General features: G+C 39.8%; 1 protein-coding gene across 3 annotated transcripts in view; it reads right to left on the reverse strand.

Annotated features, from left to right (window-relative positions):
- creb5b (cAMP responsive element binding protein 5b) overlaps nt 1–20,094 on the reverse strand; it is a 54,172-nt gene that overhangs the window by 32,301 nt on the left and 1,777 nt on the right. Inside the window, exons 2-6 of one of the 3 annotated variants that reach the window (XM_030394685.1) lie at nt 18,209–18,319; nt 8,590–8,667; nt 7,804–7,897; nt 5,141–5,259; nt 3,026–3,183 (exon numbers count right to left, since the gene is read on the reverse strand). In XM_030394685.1, the coding sequence (XP_030250545.1) occupies nt 3,026–3,183; nt 5,141–5,259; nt 7,804–7,897; nt 8,590–8,667; nt 18,209–18,301 (542 nt within the window). In that variant the 5' untranslated portion in view covers nt 18,302–18,319. Of the gene's footprint in view, nt 1–3,025; nt 3,184–5,140; nt 5,260–7,803; nt 7,898–8,589; nt 8,668–14,473; nt 14,691–18,208; nt 18,320–20,094 lie in introns of those variants that run through there. The other 2 variants (XM_030394686.1, XM_030394687.1) reach the window with 2 other exon arrangements.

Below are 20,094 nucleotides of genomic sequence, written 5' to 3' on the forward strand. Positions count from 1 at the left end.
GCACATCTCCTCTTACGAGTCAAAAGGTTGAGGTTTCCACAAAATGTTGTATCTCACACAGTTGACTGGTAATGTCCAACGCATTTAACTCTGACATAACTCAGCACCAGATGTTTATAATTGAAAAGCAGAAAGCATTTGAATCTGTTGGACGCGGCTTCCTCTTTGTATGATAATGATAGCCGTGACATTAAGATCTGCTGGCTGTTCCTTATGCCTGGTTTTAACACTGGTTTGTGTCAGTTCAGCTCCCCAAAGACCTTGTTTAGGGACTCGGAGCTGAAGGAGAGAGAGAAAAAGAGAGAGAGGTCCTCAGGTTTCACAGCTGCAGGCCCAGCTCAACCCTAAAGTAAATGGACTTGAGGAAAGCCAATCCTAATTGATTCCAAGCCTCAAAGCTCTTTAGTAAACATTGCGGAGCAATGAAAATGACTTGTTATCCTAATTCATTGGATGCTCACGCTGTGCCTTCAGCAGAGCCGAGAACGAAGGAAGCAGATGGACGTGAGATTAAACTGATTTTGTTTGGTGATTTCTTCTCACTCACAGATACATTCAGCGCGGAGATCCATAAAAGTGTGCCATGATTAAAAGCTTTATGGGCCTGCGGTGATCACATACACAAACCTCTCCATTCATGATGAGGATAACTGTTTCTTAACTGTCTCCCTGCTTATTATAATTCAAACTAAGAATAAACATTTGCACAGTAAAGAATGTATCCACTGTGGATTAGTGGTGGAATGTAACTAAGTAAAGTACATCAAGTACTCTTCTAACATAAAAAAAAAAATTGGAGGTAATCATATTCATATTATTTTACCTCATCTTCATTTCTTTATCCTTACATTCTACAACATTTTAAAGCTAGATATTGTACTTTCTACTCCATTTGACAGCTCTAGTCACAAGTTACTTTCTCATAGCAAAATTTTTCATACCATTACTGTCAAGGGAAAACCATGAAACTCCAAATTAGGTAACCTTGACCGTGAATTTTTGAATAAACCAAAAGATTAAGTGTTCCTTAAAGGGTTGAGAAAATTTCCTACTTCCAAAGCTAAATGAACTTCATCCAAATCCACCTGGATTAGCTGGAAAATGCATTTTAAGAAAGCTGAAAATAGGGCAGTTTATCTGAGCTTGTGATACGTTTTTTGCTACAAACCATGAATATGACACATTGCTATAGATTTTTAACTAGCAAACACTATACAAAATAATAAAAATTAGCAGTAAAATTCATCATAATCATTCTTGCATAATAATCGAAAAACATCAGATATAATAGTAAAAGACTACTTTCATTTTTCATTGCTGATAATGTTTTAATACTGAGGTTTTAAATGCAGGACTTTTACATGTAAAAGAGTTCTTTTTTATAGTGTGGTATTAATATCTTGCCTTCCACCACTGTGGTGGATAAAAGTTTTAAGTGATTGTTTTTTTCATCACAAAGATGGAAAATCTAAAACATGTTGGAAACTCCAGTTCAGGTGGGTTAATAGGACAACAGGCGTCATAGGGAACCACTGATCTGACCTTCAGTAGGCTCCCTGACTCCCAATCTGGACAGAGCACAGCTTGCCTGTGAAGTGCAGCTTCTGTCCGTAGGAAGTTCCTGTGGAGAGACCCTGTGCACGAAGCCTTTGGTTGGCCCTAATGGCTTCCTGTGGAAGCTTCTCAGTGTAGGGGTTTCCTCAACCCATTTTCCTGCTGATGTGAACTTTTCCAGATCAGTTTCTCTCGTGTGAATCTACTCATCCTATTCTTGTGGTAGAATCCCATCATCTTAGTAAACAGGTGATACGTCGGCAGTTTTTTGACTGCTTGGGAAATGCCTCAAATAATGTGCCACAGATACATGCAGCTGAGACGTATGTGTCATTCTGTGGCTGAAAATCACCACCACATGGCATACAAGCTCTGATTATGAAGTGATGTGTTGTGTGTGTGCAAGCAGTAAAACCGCCAGCCTCTCAACAAATCAGTAAGAGATTTGTGGTCATAGGTCTGTGCAGTGCAGAGGAGTTCTTAATGACAGGTAAACTCAGGTGAAGCAGGCCCAGCAGAGTCTCTGTTACTGGCAGTGATTGCTGCTCCTCCAAGGAGATGAAATTCCAACCCCATCCTCAACAAAGAGCCTGACGGGGTGTCAGTCAGGCTTAGTGATGGGCCTCCCATCCAATATTCACTAGTTCCTCGAGCTGTAAGTCTACACAGGACAACCTCGACACAGCACAGGCATAATACTGAGCCATCTCAATGTCTAACTTGCGCAGCACAGGTCGGGTTTACAGTAACAAAGCCCTGGCACAAGTTCGAAGGTCGTTGGGGTTAAGGGACTGAATGAGGTCAGTGGAGTGTCTTCATGAAGAAGAAAGTGTTTACAAATGTTTGTATGTGGTAATGATAATGTTTATGAAATTGTACAACCTTCTTGACCAATAAATCTGCAGGTAACTAACGGAGCAGCACACTACACAGATTGATAATAATATTGTCTATATTCGCTGACAACAAACACCTGTAGAAGAGAAATGCAGCTCTGAGGTTATGGCTGACATTCCCATACAGTGAAAGAGAACTATTTTGAAGCATGAAATGCTAAACCGTTGTAAAAGCAGTCACGGCTGAGGCTTCAACAATGACCTCATCGCCTCTGGGACCCTCTTTAGCATGCTCTGCTGTGGGACAATACTGAATGAACAGCAAAACATGAATCGCCGGCCCCCACACAAACTGCTCCAAATGTAACAAAACACTGACATTACCTCAGAGAGTACGCAGGGATGACAATCAGCACAGACACAAAGGGACCAGGCTGAGCCTGAGGCTGTCGCTATAACAGGGGCACACTCGAGGTGAGAGGATACACTCCGGTATCAACACCTCTCAGATCATTTTCTTTCTGTCAGCAGTTCTTAACAGTGCCTCTACGACTCAATCATAAAGAAGAAACTAATTGAAATGGATGCAAAAATAAAAACACAAACAACAACTCTTCTTTTTCTGGTCCACTCACCCTATCTGTCTGTTGGTGGATGGAGCCTGAGTGATGACGGAGCTGGACTGAGGCGAGGGCAGGGCCTGCTGGATCACTATGCTGGTATCATGGTTGCCCATCCGTGAGTGGGAATGCTGGTGCTGGCCTTGGCCTCCCTGGCCATGCAGTGAGATGCTCTGCAGCAAGGAGAAAAAAGCAAGCAGAGGTTAAAAATCTGTGAAGAGTTCTTCCAGGCAAGTTGTATTTTCAGCACAACTCATGCAATTACAACTGTTTGTCCTTGGGCTCCATTCACCCAGCCTGAATGGGTAATGAGAACCTATGTTAACTATCATGGACAGACTTTTTCTGGGTTGAGTTGGGGAAACACTGACAGTCAAATGAAGAACAGGTTTTTCTTATTGGTATTTGCCCAGCAGGAAAGTTTGTTGGTTGTACCTCTGTTACATATAACATCTCAAAATAACTCTGTACTATAAGAAACAACTTACCTCCAAAATCAACTCACGCATATGGCATCAAACAATCAGTTGAAGTTACAGCCACAATCAGCAAATAAAGAAAACTACAACTTCTGTATTGTACTGATAAACAACATTTTTCTTTGTATATCAGAGTGAAGAGCTGCAAGATTAGCTGTAGTGATCAAAAAAACTGGTTTCCAACTATTTTGGAATATAATAGTATAATAATAATAATAATAATAATAATAATATAATCAGTTAATTTGTACTCAATTTTTAAAAACATCAAACATATGCTTGTCCAGATTTTTAAATGTGAGGATTTGCTGCTTTTCTTTGTCTTAATGACAGTAAATGAAGAATTTTGGGGCGTTGGACTGTTGGTTAGACAAAAGAAACGATTTTGAAGATGTCACTTTGAGAAATTGTGATGAGCGTTTTAAAATGTTTGGACATAAACAATTACTTGTTTAAAGGGATTCATTCATTGTTGAGTCTCATTCCCAGGTCAAATGAGACTTCATAATCAACTATCTTTCTCCTGAACGGCCTTCCCTACCATTATTCTTTAAAATAACCAACAATGAAAATAATGATTAGTTGCAGTATGAAATGAAACAATATGTCTCAACTCACATATCTTGGCATAAAACAAGCAGTGAGCTGCATTAATTTGCATTGAGTCATCTGTGAAAAAGCCATAAACATCAACTACAACAAGAAGAATAAAGTAGAACACAAAAGTTTACCTGACAAGCACTGACCCTGAAATACACATAATTTTCACTCCCAGAGCATCTTGCACCGACTCGCCTCCTGCTGACTTAGCAGAGCCTCCCATCATAAACCACACAGGCTGGGGAGGCTAGATGAGGCTGACCTGAGCATAGACGAGCTCCAGAGCCAAACCACCCAGACGACAGCTTAGCGACAGTGTGCTCTGCACATCTCTCCAGACATTAGATAAGCAGTCTGTCTTGAGGTGATTTGACTAGTACAGGTGTTTCAGGTGAAACCTTCATGGGCCTCAGGGGCAGATTTATAATGCATAAATGATCAGGTCTTTTGTCAAATGTCAAAGCCCTGCGACGCTGTTCACATGAGACATCTTTCCAGGTCTTTCACTGCTGCCAGAAAAGTTGTCTCAGGGGTCTGTCTTTACTTCTGGGAAGAAACAGGACTCCCGCCCTGAGAGGTGGCTTGAGAGCTGTTTGAAGTTTCAGGTGGAGAACCTGATCTGTTTTCTCTTCACCTGTGGTGGGTGACAAAACTTCACCTGCTAGCCCTGTCTGTCACTGTCAACAATACTGATGAGGAACGGGGAAACGTGGTGTTCAGGCACTATGAGGGAAGGATGTCCAACTCATGACTAAACTTGAGTGGAAAAGGAGCAAACATGGCAGAAACATCGGAACCGTTTACATACCTTTGGTTATCAGCTCCTTAAAAAGTGAGCAAAGTGTGGTTACATGAGGTGTGGATGCTCCGAATCTATTAAAAGTGTGCCAGCTCACAGTGTGTGGGCTGCTATTAGAGACATGACTGATGATATCACCTGATAACAGTTTATAACCATCTGACCTAACCCCTGTGGGTGGCTGTGGCTTTGGGTTGATTGTGGCTGTTGATTTTTAGCCTCAGGCTTTCTTTGTTCTCCACTCAGCAGTACCTGTTTACTGTCTTCTTCTTGGGCCTTGCAAAACTCCTGCTCAATGGAGCAGTCCAGTTCACTGAACAATCCCACCTCCTCACAGTTCTTCAAGAAGCGTGTTGGTGTGGGCGTCTGGTCTGAAAGTCAAGAAGAGGTTTTTCAAGTTTTAGATTTGAAATCAACTGTTGTTAATAGTTTTTATTTGTCAGACTGAACGCACAGTAGCATAGGTCAGCAAGGAAAACAAGGACCAATATTCTGTTACTCATCATGTTTGGGATGTTATTTATTGATATCAGTTCTATTATCCTCTATTATATGTTTCATATATGTGCAAATTAACAATATTAATACATAAATGTAACAATTTGATTCATTATACAAGAGTTAGCGTAAAACTAATTTTCATCTGCAGTCCGATCATTAATGAAACATACCATACATACAATAATAGACCTGCACCAAACAAGAAAACAGGACACATATTATGAAATATCAGGACATCATGCACACCATGTTAGCAAGAAGTACAGTCTAAGTGGACAAAGTAGAGATATTTGATGTCACCAGATCTGACAGTTTGTTTTCATTGTGTATTCTTTTTACTGTTCAACCTTTAATTAAAAAAAATGGTTTGTGAATTTATGATTGGTTTGCTTTCTTCTTTCAAGCCCCACTGATTCAGCATGATGAACTGTTGAACTAGTTTCCCTGACAGTCGACTAGTCTAATGGTAGGAAAACACTAGGTAGACAGTCAAAATTGAACACAATTGTATCTATAAGGTCAAACACTGTCCAGAAAAAGGTTGCATAAATTATGAAAGCCATTCAATACCAATAATCACAATCTTCAGTGTTAAATGCAGCTAAATTGTGGGGCATGCGTTATTAAGATTGCCTTGCAAAACACGGCAAGAAATCACTAGATAAAAGTTTACTAACAACCTTTATTAAAAAGAATATTAAACTTAACAAAAAAATCTTTAGGAAGCATGCCTGGTATTTTCATTGGGTGAACGCAATCACATAGCAAATACGTAAATACATGTCAAACACAACAGTTAACCGGTGTTGTCAACATGCGTAACAGATGTTATCATGTATTTTAAATGTGTGCATTAATAACATAATACAACAAAATAATCAAAAGTTTTACCGACTAGTATTTCTGGTGCCAACTAATTCATGAGGACTACAGTCACACTAACAAACACAAGCCAACAGACGTCTACAGGAAAGACTGAAGTCCTAAGAATGTGCATTGGTATTATGTCTTTGCACTGTTTAAAGAAAACATAAAATCTGTTCTGTTAGTGAAAGAGAGATACTATGCTTGACAGCCCCATTTCAGCTGATAAAGCACAGATCCCACCAGCGGAGTGGGGGTCTCATTTGTTGAGCCCAGTCAAGCCTCGGCATTCAACTTGACGTTGTGGGGGGTGCATGGAGATCAGGTTTCAGACAGTTGAAGGTGATTTTAGGATCAGGCTTGTTTCAAAGGCTAAAAGCATACTTGTGGTCTGTTTATCCATTCTGCGAGACTGGGGATTGACTCTAGATTTCATCATGATCTTTGTGCCCAAAATACAAATACACATTTCCTTTTGGGCTGAAAATGTAACAAGTTCTATTAATAAGAAAAAAGAGAGGAATGTCAAGTTTTAGTTGAAGAAAGATTGGGGTCAACTTTAGCAATTATAGCACTAAAAGTTATAGAACATATTGGTGACAGCTTAAGGCGTGCTACCACGTGTTGCTGAGCTGTAACTTACAGTATACGTACTGACCACTTTATCCAGAGTTCAAGGTCTCAATAAGAGAAATGGTCACTCACAGCTGTAACTCAGTCGACATGCGATAAGAACACCCGGCCTAGAAAATCCGATCCTGCTGTCCACTGAGCGTAAATAATACAGAAGACACAATCACAACGGTGTGGCTGGAGCAGCTCACACTGTTGTTGCGTGTGGTCTAGCAGTTTCTAGGAATGAAGATCTATACTTATGGATTAGCCTTGGCTTGTCACTTGCTTATGCAGTATACTGTATAACTATGATTTTGTGTTTCTATGAACGGAAGATTAATGTGTTGATCAACATGTCTTGTTCACCCCACTATTAATAAAACCTTCTCCTATTCCCTCAATTGTAAGATTGAGACTTACGTCACCTCCACAGCCCGTTCACCCTGCTGCTGTCTGGCAAAAGATACAGAAGTATCTGCTGCAGTACCACCAGACTACAGACCAGTTTTGAAAAAGTTCTATTTTGATGACTTGATTATTCATTCATTAATCAATATAACCTTTGTTTTTGTGTGTGGCAGAGAAGGACTACAAGTGTGATCTCATCATACAATCTTGTGCTGGATAATGATACCAAATCTTGGTCATCACACGACAGAAGAGAAATTTTGCCTAATATGCGGATTTTTCCAGCCATATACGTCAGTGTCTCTGTGGCATGCGTAAGTGGTGTGCACTGAACAGAGCTGAGCTGCAATGTGTCATATGATTGACATTACTGTAAACAACTGGTATAAAGGGCGCCATAAAGTTTTCTGATGATAGACACGTGTGTCTGGGCATGAGTCACCACGGCACACACCTGCAAATGAACTACAAAATCAACCCTGCTGAGGTAGTGTGTGTGAGTCTGTACTGATGTAGCCGTAACTCACCTGATAACATGTTGTCGTTCTTTATAGAGGAGAACTTAAGGGTCATCTCATGTTTGTGTCGATGTATCATCAGGTGGTCCTCCGTGGGGAATCGCTGTGGAGATTTTAACATGTAATGTTGTAAGACTGTCACAATACCAGAATTTCAAACTTCTATTCAATATTTGTACAACGAAATGATACTTAATACTTCTTTTGCCCAAAAGAAAGAACTCAAAATAGGATCAGAGTCCTGTTGCAGAAAAAGTCACTGAACATATACCAACATATTTGTATTCATGTTAATATCTGCAGCCATGGGTTGAAAATCAGATTTTAGATCTGTTTTTTAAATGCTTCAGTACTTTTGATTCTATGGCATGCAGATATGGCATTGAACACAATATGTGGTTTTGAAAAAGGATCATAGTATTGATTCTTTTGCCAACTTAAGTCTGTACAAAGACAAATAAGTGTTCTGTTAATCATTTATAAAGACAAATAAACCTGCACACAGAAGCTTTAGACCAAAATAACATCCACTGTTACTCTCCATTTCAAGAGTTCATCCTATAAGACAATCAGCAGTGGTGTTGACTTCAAAGAGCTCTTTTTTCTATAGGTACTTTTATACCCACAGCCTTACTTACAGTTTGTGTTTCACTCAGTTCCACTCTATTCTGTTTCTCCCTTATGTGTGTGGTAGTAACCCACTCCTTAAGCCTCCTCAATGTAAACCTCTTCATGTTACAAGCAGACGTACACACACACGCACAGCGTCGTTTTGTTTTGTCTCAACACACTCACCTGAGAACAGCCAGGAGCATTGCAGACGAACGGCCTTTCCTGGTCTGAGTTCATCACTCTGGCCACCTTCTCATAAAACTGTTAAAAACCACATAAGAAGAAAGCAGGAAGAGGAGGTGAATGACTGAGTGAGTTCCCCCGCCAACATCCAGGAGGTAAAATACACTCATTGTGTAAAGACATGACATAAAATTGCCAATGCACCTGAAAGAGCTGCGTGGTTATTTTCTAATACTAAATATACAGTTTTCTCACGCAACACTTCTCTGCCATCTAGAGCTGCAACGATTAGTCTATTAATCGATTTCAAGCAAAGATTTGCTGCTGTATATGAAGAGTCTTTAGGTTTCAGACTGTTGGTTGGACAGACAAAGCAATTTGAGGACATCACTTAGGATTTCTGGGAAATTCTGATGAGCATTTTTTGACATTTGATACACTAGATGATTCAGCGATTAAGCATTGAAAACAATCAGCAGACAATCCATCCACTTAAACAACATCAAAGCTAAGATCTGAGTTTTGAAGGACTGGGAACACTGTTACCTTTAACTGCGATGCATGACATCATATTGCATTATGTGTATTTCACACATGTACTGTGACGGGTTTCAGGTTGAATATGCATTGGAACAATGACATGATTGACCACATTTTTTTTTCCAGTCAAACACCACCACCACGTTGAAACCACAGCCTCAACAAGGAGTCTTCAAGTGTTTAGTCTCACCTCAAAGTGACAGAATCTGGTTTAGCACATTAAGTCTGTCAACTACACACACTGCCTAGTGGTAATGTGAAAAATCCATTCCCGCTTATTCACCTACACAGTGAGACAAATTGAACTTTAAATTGCATGCACTTAAAACTAATCATATCCCCTTTTTGAGTGTTGACATTCTATTTTTGAGTTTCAGTAACATTGTACTGACTTATTCAGTTGGCACATGTCTCATAGTGAGAACATGAAAGGGAAGTGGTGGTACAAGAGCTGCAATGCTTGAGGGACTGACACAAGGTGCAGTTTATTTAATAACGCAAGTTAGTTTTAAAGCTCACAAATAGTAGACAATATATTTGTTTATGCTCAACGAGTGCCACATGTGTGTTTTTATAAGTAATTGCTCATTAGACTACAGCTATAGCCTTGCATCACATCAAATGAGCAACGGCCTCAGTTAATGTTTTAGATGCTTTAATAATTTACAGTTAAAGAGAAGACAAACTTTCCCAGAAAAGAGGAGTTCCTACCGGTGCTCTGCTGGAAAAAGTATAAACTGAAACCAGACACTCATAAAAATTAAGGGCCTACAAATTTTGTAAATATTACCCCTGTCCGTCTGTTTACTTACAGCGACTAAATCATGCACAACAACAAGGAGGATGCATTGAGCTTAACAATATTGAAAACAGCCCGACTATATTTATCTCAGGATGTCAGAGAAAAAACAATAACAGGTGCATTTAAAGAGCATCTCAAGATCAAGCCAAGAGCAATGACATGTCATGTAAAGGTTTTGATGTGCACTTTAATCAATCACTGCTTTTTAAGCCTCTCAAATATTTAAATATTCAAACCATAAAGTTTTACAACAGCTTACACAACTGTTCCTGTACAGAGTAAATATAGCATTAGTTTGCCTTTAACTGTGAGCAAAAAAAGGTAGAAATGTATATTAACTTATATTAATGTTATATATTGAAGTCAACAAGAATATGATTCTAGTATAGCCTGATAAATTTGCCTGATAAATTTTGACTGCAGACTGCATCGTGTGTCAAAGCTGTCACGTACCTACCGATTCTTATCACACTTATTCTTTAAAAAGTAATATCCTATTTTAAATTATCATTTTAACACATTTACAAAGTGTATTCTGCATTTTATTGACACAGTTGAACACATCACTGATGCAACTTTATGCCACATGCCAGTGCTGCATATGCTCAGCATTTTCTGACAGCTGTTTTCAACAGATGTTAAGTGGCTATAGCAAGTGTTAAACTTGTCTTTATCAATCCCCTCCTCAGAGCAGCACAGCACTGAGGGACCACCTTCAGCTTTGAGTCGGTTCCCGGATCAATAGTAGGAAGATTCTTAACCCTGAACACTCAGATCTTTTGGTATGACATATGCAAACATGCAGGAGTGCTCCGGTAGGGTTTGAACGATCAGTATGCCTCACATTATTAACTCTCAGTTTTTAATCCAATAAGTGAACTGAGTCTTTACAAACTATTCGAATGGTGCCAGGATGAATGAGGGAACTTAGTAGGTGCACAAAAAGTAAAAGCTTAATTAAGAAATCTTTAAGAGTCTACAGTGAACAAATCTGCAGTAATTTTGCTTTTGTTTTCTTCTTTCTCTGTCATGTAGTTCTACTCTAATCCCTTCAAAACAAATAGTTCAAAGATGTCTGTTCAGAGAATAATTATTTAATCAACAGTGAAGAGTAATCTGTAACAATTAGTTGATTAATCGAGTTGTCGATCAAAAGAAAATTATTCGCCAACTATTACGAGTGATCGTTTCAGTCATTTTTCAAGCATAAATATCAAACATGGTTCAAGCTACAAGGGTTTGCTGCCTTTTTTTCATTTACTATAAATAATGAAGAGCCTTTGAGTTTCATACTGCTGGTTGGACAAAATAAGTAATTTGAAGATGTCACTTTAGGCTCTGAGAAATTGTAGGGAGCATTTTTACATTTCCCTTCGACATTTTAGAGACAAAAAGATTCATCGATTAATTCTGAAAAGAATCAGCAAAATAATGGATAGTAAAAATAATCACTGGTTGCATGCACTCTTGATAATGACTGGATCATCTGCAGTATTTACAGCAATGAAACTGCACCCAACAGTTCTCATTAATCACCTGCCACCATCAACAACTCACCAAAACCAAATCGTATCCAAGTAATCCAAGTCAATACCGCACGTCTGATGTCGGGCATGAATACCCTTCATACACTATGTACATGTGTGTCGCTTTCATGGGTACAGACTATTTCCTCAAGCATAGTCAAAACACTCAAATGTTGTGTTATGCTAAGCAGTGCTGTTTTCCTAACAAGCTGTACTTCATGAGCGAGCGTGCAGAACAGGGTTCTGGACAGGGTCTCTCTGTCAGGGAGCAATGAGCCCTGGTCTCTCTTTCTGTCACCAGTTCACTCCAGCTCTTCTACAGGGCCCCTGAACACTCACCTGGTTTCCTTTGACACAACAAACACGACAAACACTGCTGATCCTAAACCAGAACCAAAACTACAGACCCGGGATGACGGCAACTGTTGAACTAGGGCTTCAAAAAGCCAACCAGTCGCTGAGTATTCATGTCATGAATCAACATTTCAAGCCAATTATTTTTTTTTCAATCTCAAATAGAGTTAGACTGAACTACTTGCTGTTTGTACAATTAATGTTACGTTCTGGCTTTTCTTCCTGAACATCTGCACGACTACGGCTCACTTAATTTAAAACTAAAACTTTAAAATAAACAAACAGAAACCTCTGGTGAAAAACAAGAGAGTAATGAACAGATGCAAAAAATGTTACTGTTACCTTCCTGTTTCGCAAAAGAGACTTGATCATTTCAACTCATTTACCAGGAAATTCAAACCATATGACGCATAAAACTTTTAACCATTAAATTCTGAGAAAATGCCTCTGTGAATTATCCAACAGCTTTCACACTTCAAATCATCAGTACTCAAAGGCCCCTTACCTTGGAGGGGGCCCTTGGCTCTCATTTGATATCAATGTTTTAGTTTAGCAGAGGAAATTTGGTTACACTTTACATTAACTATGTCCTGATGTGTGCGAGGGGAAGGATTAGGGGGTCCGGCGTTCAATTTCAAGACGAGCTGGGGAGGAATTCTCCAGGTAGGGCACGTATTAGAATTTAAACAATATGGTGAAGGAAAAGAGGAGTTGGGGTGCAAAGGCATATGGGGTTAAAGCAAGCACAAACATGCGCAGCTATTCAAATCTCCTGCTCCCCATAGCCCGGGCCTTTGACAGCACAAGTTCAAGGCAGGATCACGGCGATCCCCGAGGCAGGGAACGTGGCCCTCTTAGACAGTTTCTGCCCTAAACTTCTGCTCTCCATGTGAATGTGTGACCAAAAAGAGTGCTGTGATGTAAAAACATCAAGACCTTTCGATTACTGTTCTCTTCCACAACTAACACAAAAAGACGCAAGCATTACACTGATTCTTACTCACAAAAAGTTTGTATATGACTGCTGGAAGACAGAAAAAACCTTAGAATATATTTGTATTAAAAATGAGCAAGTCAAAATAATGAAATACATACAACTGTTGATTGAACTGTGATTGGTGCTGGGATTTAGGTTATTTGACTCATTCATGCATTAGCACAATCATCACCAGAGGGATGTTTCACCTTGAGCACAAGCGACAACCATCAACAAATAAAAGGTCACGTTTTTTTACTGCAAAAAGCTGTTGGACTGAAATCAAGCTGTAAAAACTATGGGAAGAATTAGATCTGTATCAAGGTTACTTAATAACAGGAGTTGTGACTTTACACTCTTTTTTAAAAATATGTATCAATGTTATTTTTCATATATTTGATGTGCCTTGACCAGACCGATTCCCTTAGATTACATATTACTAAATTAAGACGTTTGAAAAACGAACTTATCATGAGCCTGGTTAATTATTTCTATTTATTTGTATTTATTTATTTATTTTTGCTAAGGCTTCTTGCAACAAATAAGTAAACACGTAATAAAGAGAATTCATCTTACAAACTTTTCCTTAAACTGCTGCTGTCAGAACTTTAATCCATTAAGGTACATCAGGGCCTTGTTCTCCAGAAAAGTCCACTTCAGTCTTTACTTGATGACCAGAATGACTAAATCCTCATATAACTTAAACCCCCTTATTATCAGGTATCATTAACACAGCCAGTTAAAGGGACACAGTAAACTGCGTTGATGTAAAGCATCGTGCATGAGAAACGATCGTCACATTGAACATAATGACAGCGGTGAGTAATCAAATGATTAAAACATCTTTCTCCTTTTTTCCCCTTCTTCTTCTCCGAGCCGTAAAGCGCGCCTCGTCAGCACAACCTTCCTGAAAGTAACCCTCAACATCTCAGCGCTTAATCAAATATCGACTGGCCTGCAGAATGACGTAATGTTGGTCACAGTGCTGTTCAAGAGAAAGGGGAACGTAAATTTCACGGAAACACGAGCATCATTCTTCTCTTTTTCTTTTTCACTTTTTTTTCTTCACTTAAACCGGCATGACAGCCAAAAACCACCGAGCTATCGTTTTCCAGACTGTCGCTGGTGAACCGCAGCGCGCAGAGAGCCCGGGACGAGCGCCGGCTCTGCGTATCCCGAGATGGGACAGGCATGACAATGATGCAGGGGATCCAAGCCGTGAGGTGGGTAGGACTGATAGGAAAACTGGAAGACGTGCCAAATTGATAATAATAATTTTAAAAATCCTCCTTTGCAGTGAGCCTTTGTGTAGTTTTCAGTCGGGTGTGAGATGAATTCCTGCAGACTTGTCTCCGCTGCTACCTGACAGGCAGACAGACAGACCGAGCAGCAGCAGCAGCAGCAGCAGCACTTGACTCCGCGTTCAACTTCCAACAACAAGTCAACGCACAGACAGCGAAGTGAGATGACAATGCGCCCGCTCCAACAGCACCAACGCGACCCGTTAGACCCCCGAGCTGCACGCGTTAAATGAGTAGGTTAGAGAAAAATGAAGAGAAGAAGAACAGAAGAAGAAGAAAACTCATCTGGCGCAGGACCTGCTGAGGCGAACAACAAAACAAGCTGTTGCATGAAGAAAAGGAGGAGAAAAAGTAACGAGGGTCGCTCTGAACAAACACAACGAACCTGCAGAGGAGCGTGCACGGTCCTCTGCATGCTGGTATCAAGGTTTTCAACTCACCAAACAAGTGTAGAAAATGTGAAGCAGTCTCTCAGAAGAAACCACGTTGGACTGAGAAAAGATTACAATACGATCTATTTAGAGAAGCATAACGTCACCCCTGGTGACGTCACGTGGGATTCCTGAACTTCTAAATCATTGCGGTCCGCTCGGAGGCGGCGCGAAGCGGGACGGGCGGGGTTTGCGAACGCACGCCCAGAGAGGCATGGACCACTGGACCCCGGGTGGGTGTGGTGCGAAGCTGGAGCTCCGGCTCGGATCAGTCAGACATGCTAATGAGCGCGTCGTGGTGCATCTTATGACTGATAACAAAACAGAGTGACCTCAGTGAACTGAGTGCGAAGTGAGATGCAATCACACATTTCATCACTTGGAAGACAATAAACACACACGAAACATCACAATAGGCAATTCGTTCCCTTATAATAAACACAGAAGCCACTCTGAACTTCCTTACTTTTAAAATGGGCCTTTTTTCCTCACCACTTCGTCACTTGAGAAGAACAATCGATCTGCTCTACTCAATAGATCTGTTCAACTCAAGTGTACCTGAAAGTGTGACAACAAGTCAGCATACCATCCTGAAACTGTAGCAGCTAAATGGAATTCAGCCATTGTTAATTTTATTTTTACACCAGTGCTTTTACCACTGTGACTAATCAAAATGTCCTATGTGAAAAGGGCTTATGGTATTAATTATATACAGAGACACAAATAAAATTGAAAAAAAAAAAAAATGAAACAGTAGGCCTATTTTTCAGAGGGATTCCTCCAAGGTGTGAGGGAGTTTTATGACGGCTATCCACCTGTGTGTCCACAGGTGGCTGTCTGTAATGCAATGACAGTAATGGACTGCAATGGGGCCCCAAGGCCCCCCCATATTCCCCCGGTGCTACCTGGCCTCAGAGTTGCTGCGTGATAACTTGATCAAAGACAAGTTAATTTTAAAAATATGCGACATGTGAGCACAAAACTGAAAAGACAAAGGTCTTAAAAGCCGACCGTGTTTAGATGAAGAGATTTAAGACAAGAACATATACAGTAACAGGAGCCACCGGTCATCAGTGGTGCTGCCAAGGGATATAATACATAAGGTTCTATTCATTTAAATGAATAATGTATATTTTTCGTAATAGAAAAATATCAAATGCATAGCCAGTCAGCCACTTTTGACGACTGTCATGGCGTAACAGGCCAGTGGATGGTTTTTGGTTTTCCACTTAGATTTTAAGTAGCTACACTTACAAAAGATTTCTGGGGTCGTCATTGACTATCATACTGTTAATCATTTCAATAAGAACAGCAGGCCTGTCCTCATCAGAAAAAACACCATATAGGTCGAAAATGATAGCAGCTCATTATGACCCATGTTTAAGTTTGTTCTTTGGAGGTGAAAAGAATAGAATAGAACTGAATAAATCTTTATTGTCCACCAGGCTGGAATTTTGTCTAAGGCTCTATACAACGACTAAATTAGAAAAAAAAAAAAAAAAAAACATAGTAGCAGTCATACTACTTACTGTAGCTTGAAAGGAGGAAGTGAGGAGAGGTATCAAGAGAGAAAAGTCCATATAGGGAGGAGGCTGGTGATGGACGATCAAGTTAAACTCGTACAGAGATTTATTTTTATGACTAGTGTGAAACCAGAAGTCAACAGTGAGTGCTCTTAACTGTGAACAGTGATATCTGTTGTTTTAGCAAACACTGACAATCAACATTTTCAGTCATTCACCTGTGAGGATGTGTTGAGAATAGGAGCTTTTGGGCCCTTTAACTTCTGGGGCCCTGTAGTTGGCCCAGTTGGTAATCCAGCCTTGGTGACAGATTTTATATTTGAAGGCATCAAAGCTGCACATTACTGTCAGACTTCACTGTCTCGGCCTGAACAGTTTGTTTTCATTGCTTTTTGCTACTCTTCTAAGAGTCAAATCAAACCTATGTCTACTGTTTTCTTACATGCATCATCAACAGCTTCACTTGCAGATGAACTGAACAACACATCGTCGTTCCAACCTGCCTTGTCTGAAAATGCGGTGTCTTAGCTACAGTACACTAGAGAAGATTTAAACAGCTTTAGAAGTACAAAGCATTTATGTTGGAGCTCTGTGTGACCTGCTGGTGCCAACTGGCTGTGATTTCTTGGGCCACAGACACAGATAGTGAAGCCATCCTAGGCTCCAGGGATTAATGACTCCTCGCACATTGAGAAATGTTTACCGCTCGCCTGCGACCACTCCACTAGACGCACTAAGAGCTCTGTCAGTGAAACAATAACGCAGTCTGAAAAGCCCTCATAACTCAGAGCCTCTCCGCCTCTGTCTTTTAACCAGAGCTTTAATCAACGTTTATGACATCCTTTTGTCTCTTTATTGCCAATATATTTCCCAACCAATCCAAACATTATGCTCCCAGAGGAGCAGACTATTAAGGTTGGAAAGAGCCGATACAGTTTGGGTCAGTGACCCACACTAAAGCAGATTTGATCTATATTATACTAAACCTTTTATTATTATGCCTTTGTGCAATGCTTTTGAGTAAGATCACCTTGGAATGATTAGCACCACTGAGGATGCTTTGTAGCAGCAGGTGCAAAAGGTGAAGGAGGCTAAATTAAATAAAAAGGCACTGTGCAGGTTTTCAATTTGTAAACAAAATATTAAACACCTTCAGAAAGATTTTAAATCAATTTAAAGATGGAAAGCAGATGTTTAAATAAATGGAAACATACTGTAAAACATTGTTTCCTGCAATCCACACATTTAAGCAGAGATGAATGTGCCTGCAGGGACTGAAGTGTGAACATTACGGCATTCAACATTACATCACCTCAGTGAAACAAGTAATATGGCAATTTAAAATAATGGTACAGTCAGGTTTTTTTTGTTGTTGTCTTCATTTCTAACACATCTTTTCTTTTCCAAAGTGTTAAGCTGCATGAACACCGTGTTAAAAAACGACACAACACAGAATAATGTTCTGTATCGTAGGCAACTGGACTTGTTTCAGTGTCTTGAAGATGTTTCACCTCTCATCCAAGAGGCTTCTTCAGTTCTAACTAACTCTAGGGGAGTTGCAGGCTTTTTTTCTCTAGTCTGAAGATTATATTTAAGTATTATTAACTTAATCAAGGACTTAATTACTGCCAGATCCTGCAACTCCCCTCCAGTTACTTAGAACTGAAGAAGCCTTAGGGATGAGAGGTGAAACGTCTTTGAGAAAGTGAAACAAGTCTCTTTGCCTATGATACAGCACTTAGAATTACCATGACCTGGCTGACTGAGAACCTCAGTCAACACGATACAAAAAAATGTTTTCCTTTCTGCAGTTCCCAGAATATATTCTTCACCCTCCTCCTCACAAACTGCAGGTACATCTCCAAATTGCCCATGTTAATGTGGATGGCTGCAAAAGTAGTGACTGTGAAATTGCGGAGGCAGCCCATCTTCATCTTATAACATTATGATAGCATGTAAGCTGAAGGCCGATTTGGTTTACTGTAATGATTTCTATAGATGGTTTCACAAAGATAACAATGACTAAAGGTCTAATTAGTTGTGAATACTGGGTAAATTAAGATTCTTTGCAAACCAAAAACCTAAACAATCTAAAACATCAAGCTGCCTTTCTACGCTTACTTTAAGAAAAAAAATGTCATGGACTGGAGTCCTCAGATGACTCACCTGGTAGAGCAAGTGCTCCATGTAGGCTGTGGGTCCCTGGCAGCGGCCTGGTTTGGTTCCGACCGGCAGCCCTCTCTCCCCCTTTCCTGTCATAATCTCCAGCTGTCTGTACTGCAATAAAAGCACAAAAAGTCGCCAAAAATAACTCAAAATTGTCATGGGCTGAGGATAATGTGGCAAATCTAAACTAATTTATCTTTACAAAACCAATTCTCTGGCAGACTTGTTGGTATCATTTAGTTTCTGAACTTCTGAGAAGGATGTTTGAGCAGTTGACTGGTTGATGATCAGGAGATGTTGCATGAGTAGCCAGACCACCATAATATACAGCATAGTTGACATCATTTTTCAAAGACGGCGTGGGCTGTGAAAAAAAACGCTCTAAATAATCCATTATGCTCTGCTCTAACGTGTTGGAGACAAAGCATCTATGAAAGATACAGCCATAAAGTCCTTACAATTATCTACTGGGTTGTGGGATCGATTTGGAATTTAACTTCACCATAGGAATAAAGAACTGTGTATATGTTACAACAATAAACATTTGTGCCACCCCCTCAATTTATATCTTTTTGAAAAGAATGGTCGACTGATCAAAGGTTTGAAAAGCACTTATGGACAGGAGACTTGGCTCCTGGGACACCAAACAACGCTGTAGAGCATTATGGTGGAACTGAGAGCCTAATTCAACAAAACATATGTGCTGGGAGGTTCCTAGTAGATAACCCCAGTGACATTCCTGCACTCAAACACTCAACCCCGTAACATTTACATTAGGTGGCCGGTGAATGATGCTGCCTGTGCGATGACTCTTTAGATTTATAACAGCGGAGGGTGATCTCCTCTGTGCTCTGCATTGTGGGTGAGTACATCATTCATTTGACATCTGGACTGGGCTTCTGTGTGCGCTCAAACTGGATTATTAAGGTCATTTGTAAAATCAATTATAAATGTTTTGTGGCTCGGGTTGGAAAAAGTGTCATAAAAAATGGATGATAATAAAAACTTTGTAGCTTTTATTTTTCCAATTTATATGACAACATTGTATGAATAATGTTTTGGATTCATTTGTAGAGCATTATATTTATTGTGTTGTGTTTTTCTTTACAATTTACCTTAGTCTGCAGAACCTTGTGTTTTATTAATTTGCTACAAAACAGTAATCAATTAACAAACACAGTGATGAATTAAGCTTGAAATAAATTAGGGGAGTTTCGTAGCAGGTAAATCTCTGCTTCTACTATGTTTTGAGACAATAAAATTGTGCATTATTGGCATAGAACAGTTGTATAATTGCATATAAACTGGAATAAGTCTCTACTGGGTGTGAATTTTTAGACACCAGTAGAACTTGGGTGCCTCTCATTACTGTTACTGGAGTGCATATAACTATTGAACAGTGATCAAATGGTCTTGTCGGTGAGCTCAGTCTTATATTTCACATTAGGGCAATAGGGTTTAGTTACCAGCAAACTGTGAAATGTGACTTTTCCTGCATGTGTTACTACATTGGGTTGAACAACCTCTTCAGTAAATCTCCACCGCTGAAACTCACAAATCCGTCTATTACCTCATCTACATTTATGGGTTGTAACAAATTGAAGGGTAATGATTTGATGTAGTTACGCTCGTCAGGCGCAGCCATCAATAAATAACTGTGGGTAGGTAATGCGTGCATTTCAAAATGAAAGCCATCAGCTTCCTCAAACAAGAGGCAGTGTGTGATGTCATGTTTTCAAAGTAACATCCCACAGAGTTCTCAGGCTTTACTGGAACAAGTTTTCTGAAAATGGGCTGATCCCAGTGGTGACCATTACACCATCACCAGGCACAAACACAAAGTTACGGCACAGTCAATAAATGCAAAATATGTGATGGACAAAGTT

This window comes from Sparus aurata, chromosome 17 (assembly GCF_900880675.1).
Source record: "Sparus aurata chromosome 17, fSpaAur1.1, whole genome shotgun sequence".
NCBI lineage: Eukaryota > Metazoa > Chordata > Actinopteri > Spariformes > Sparidae > Sparus > Sparus aurata.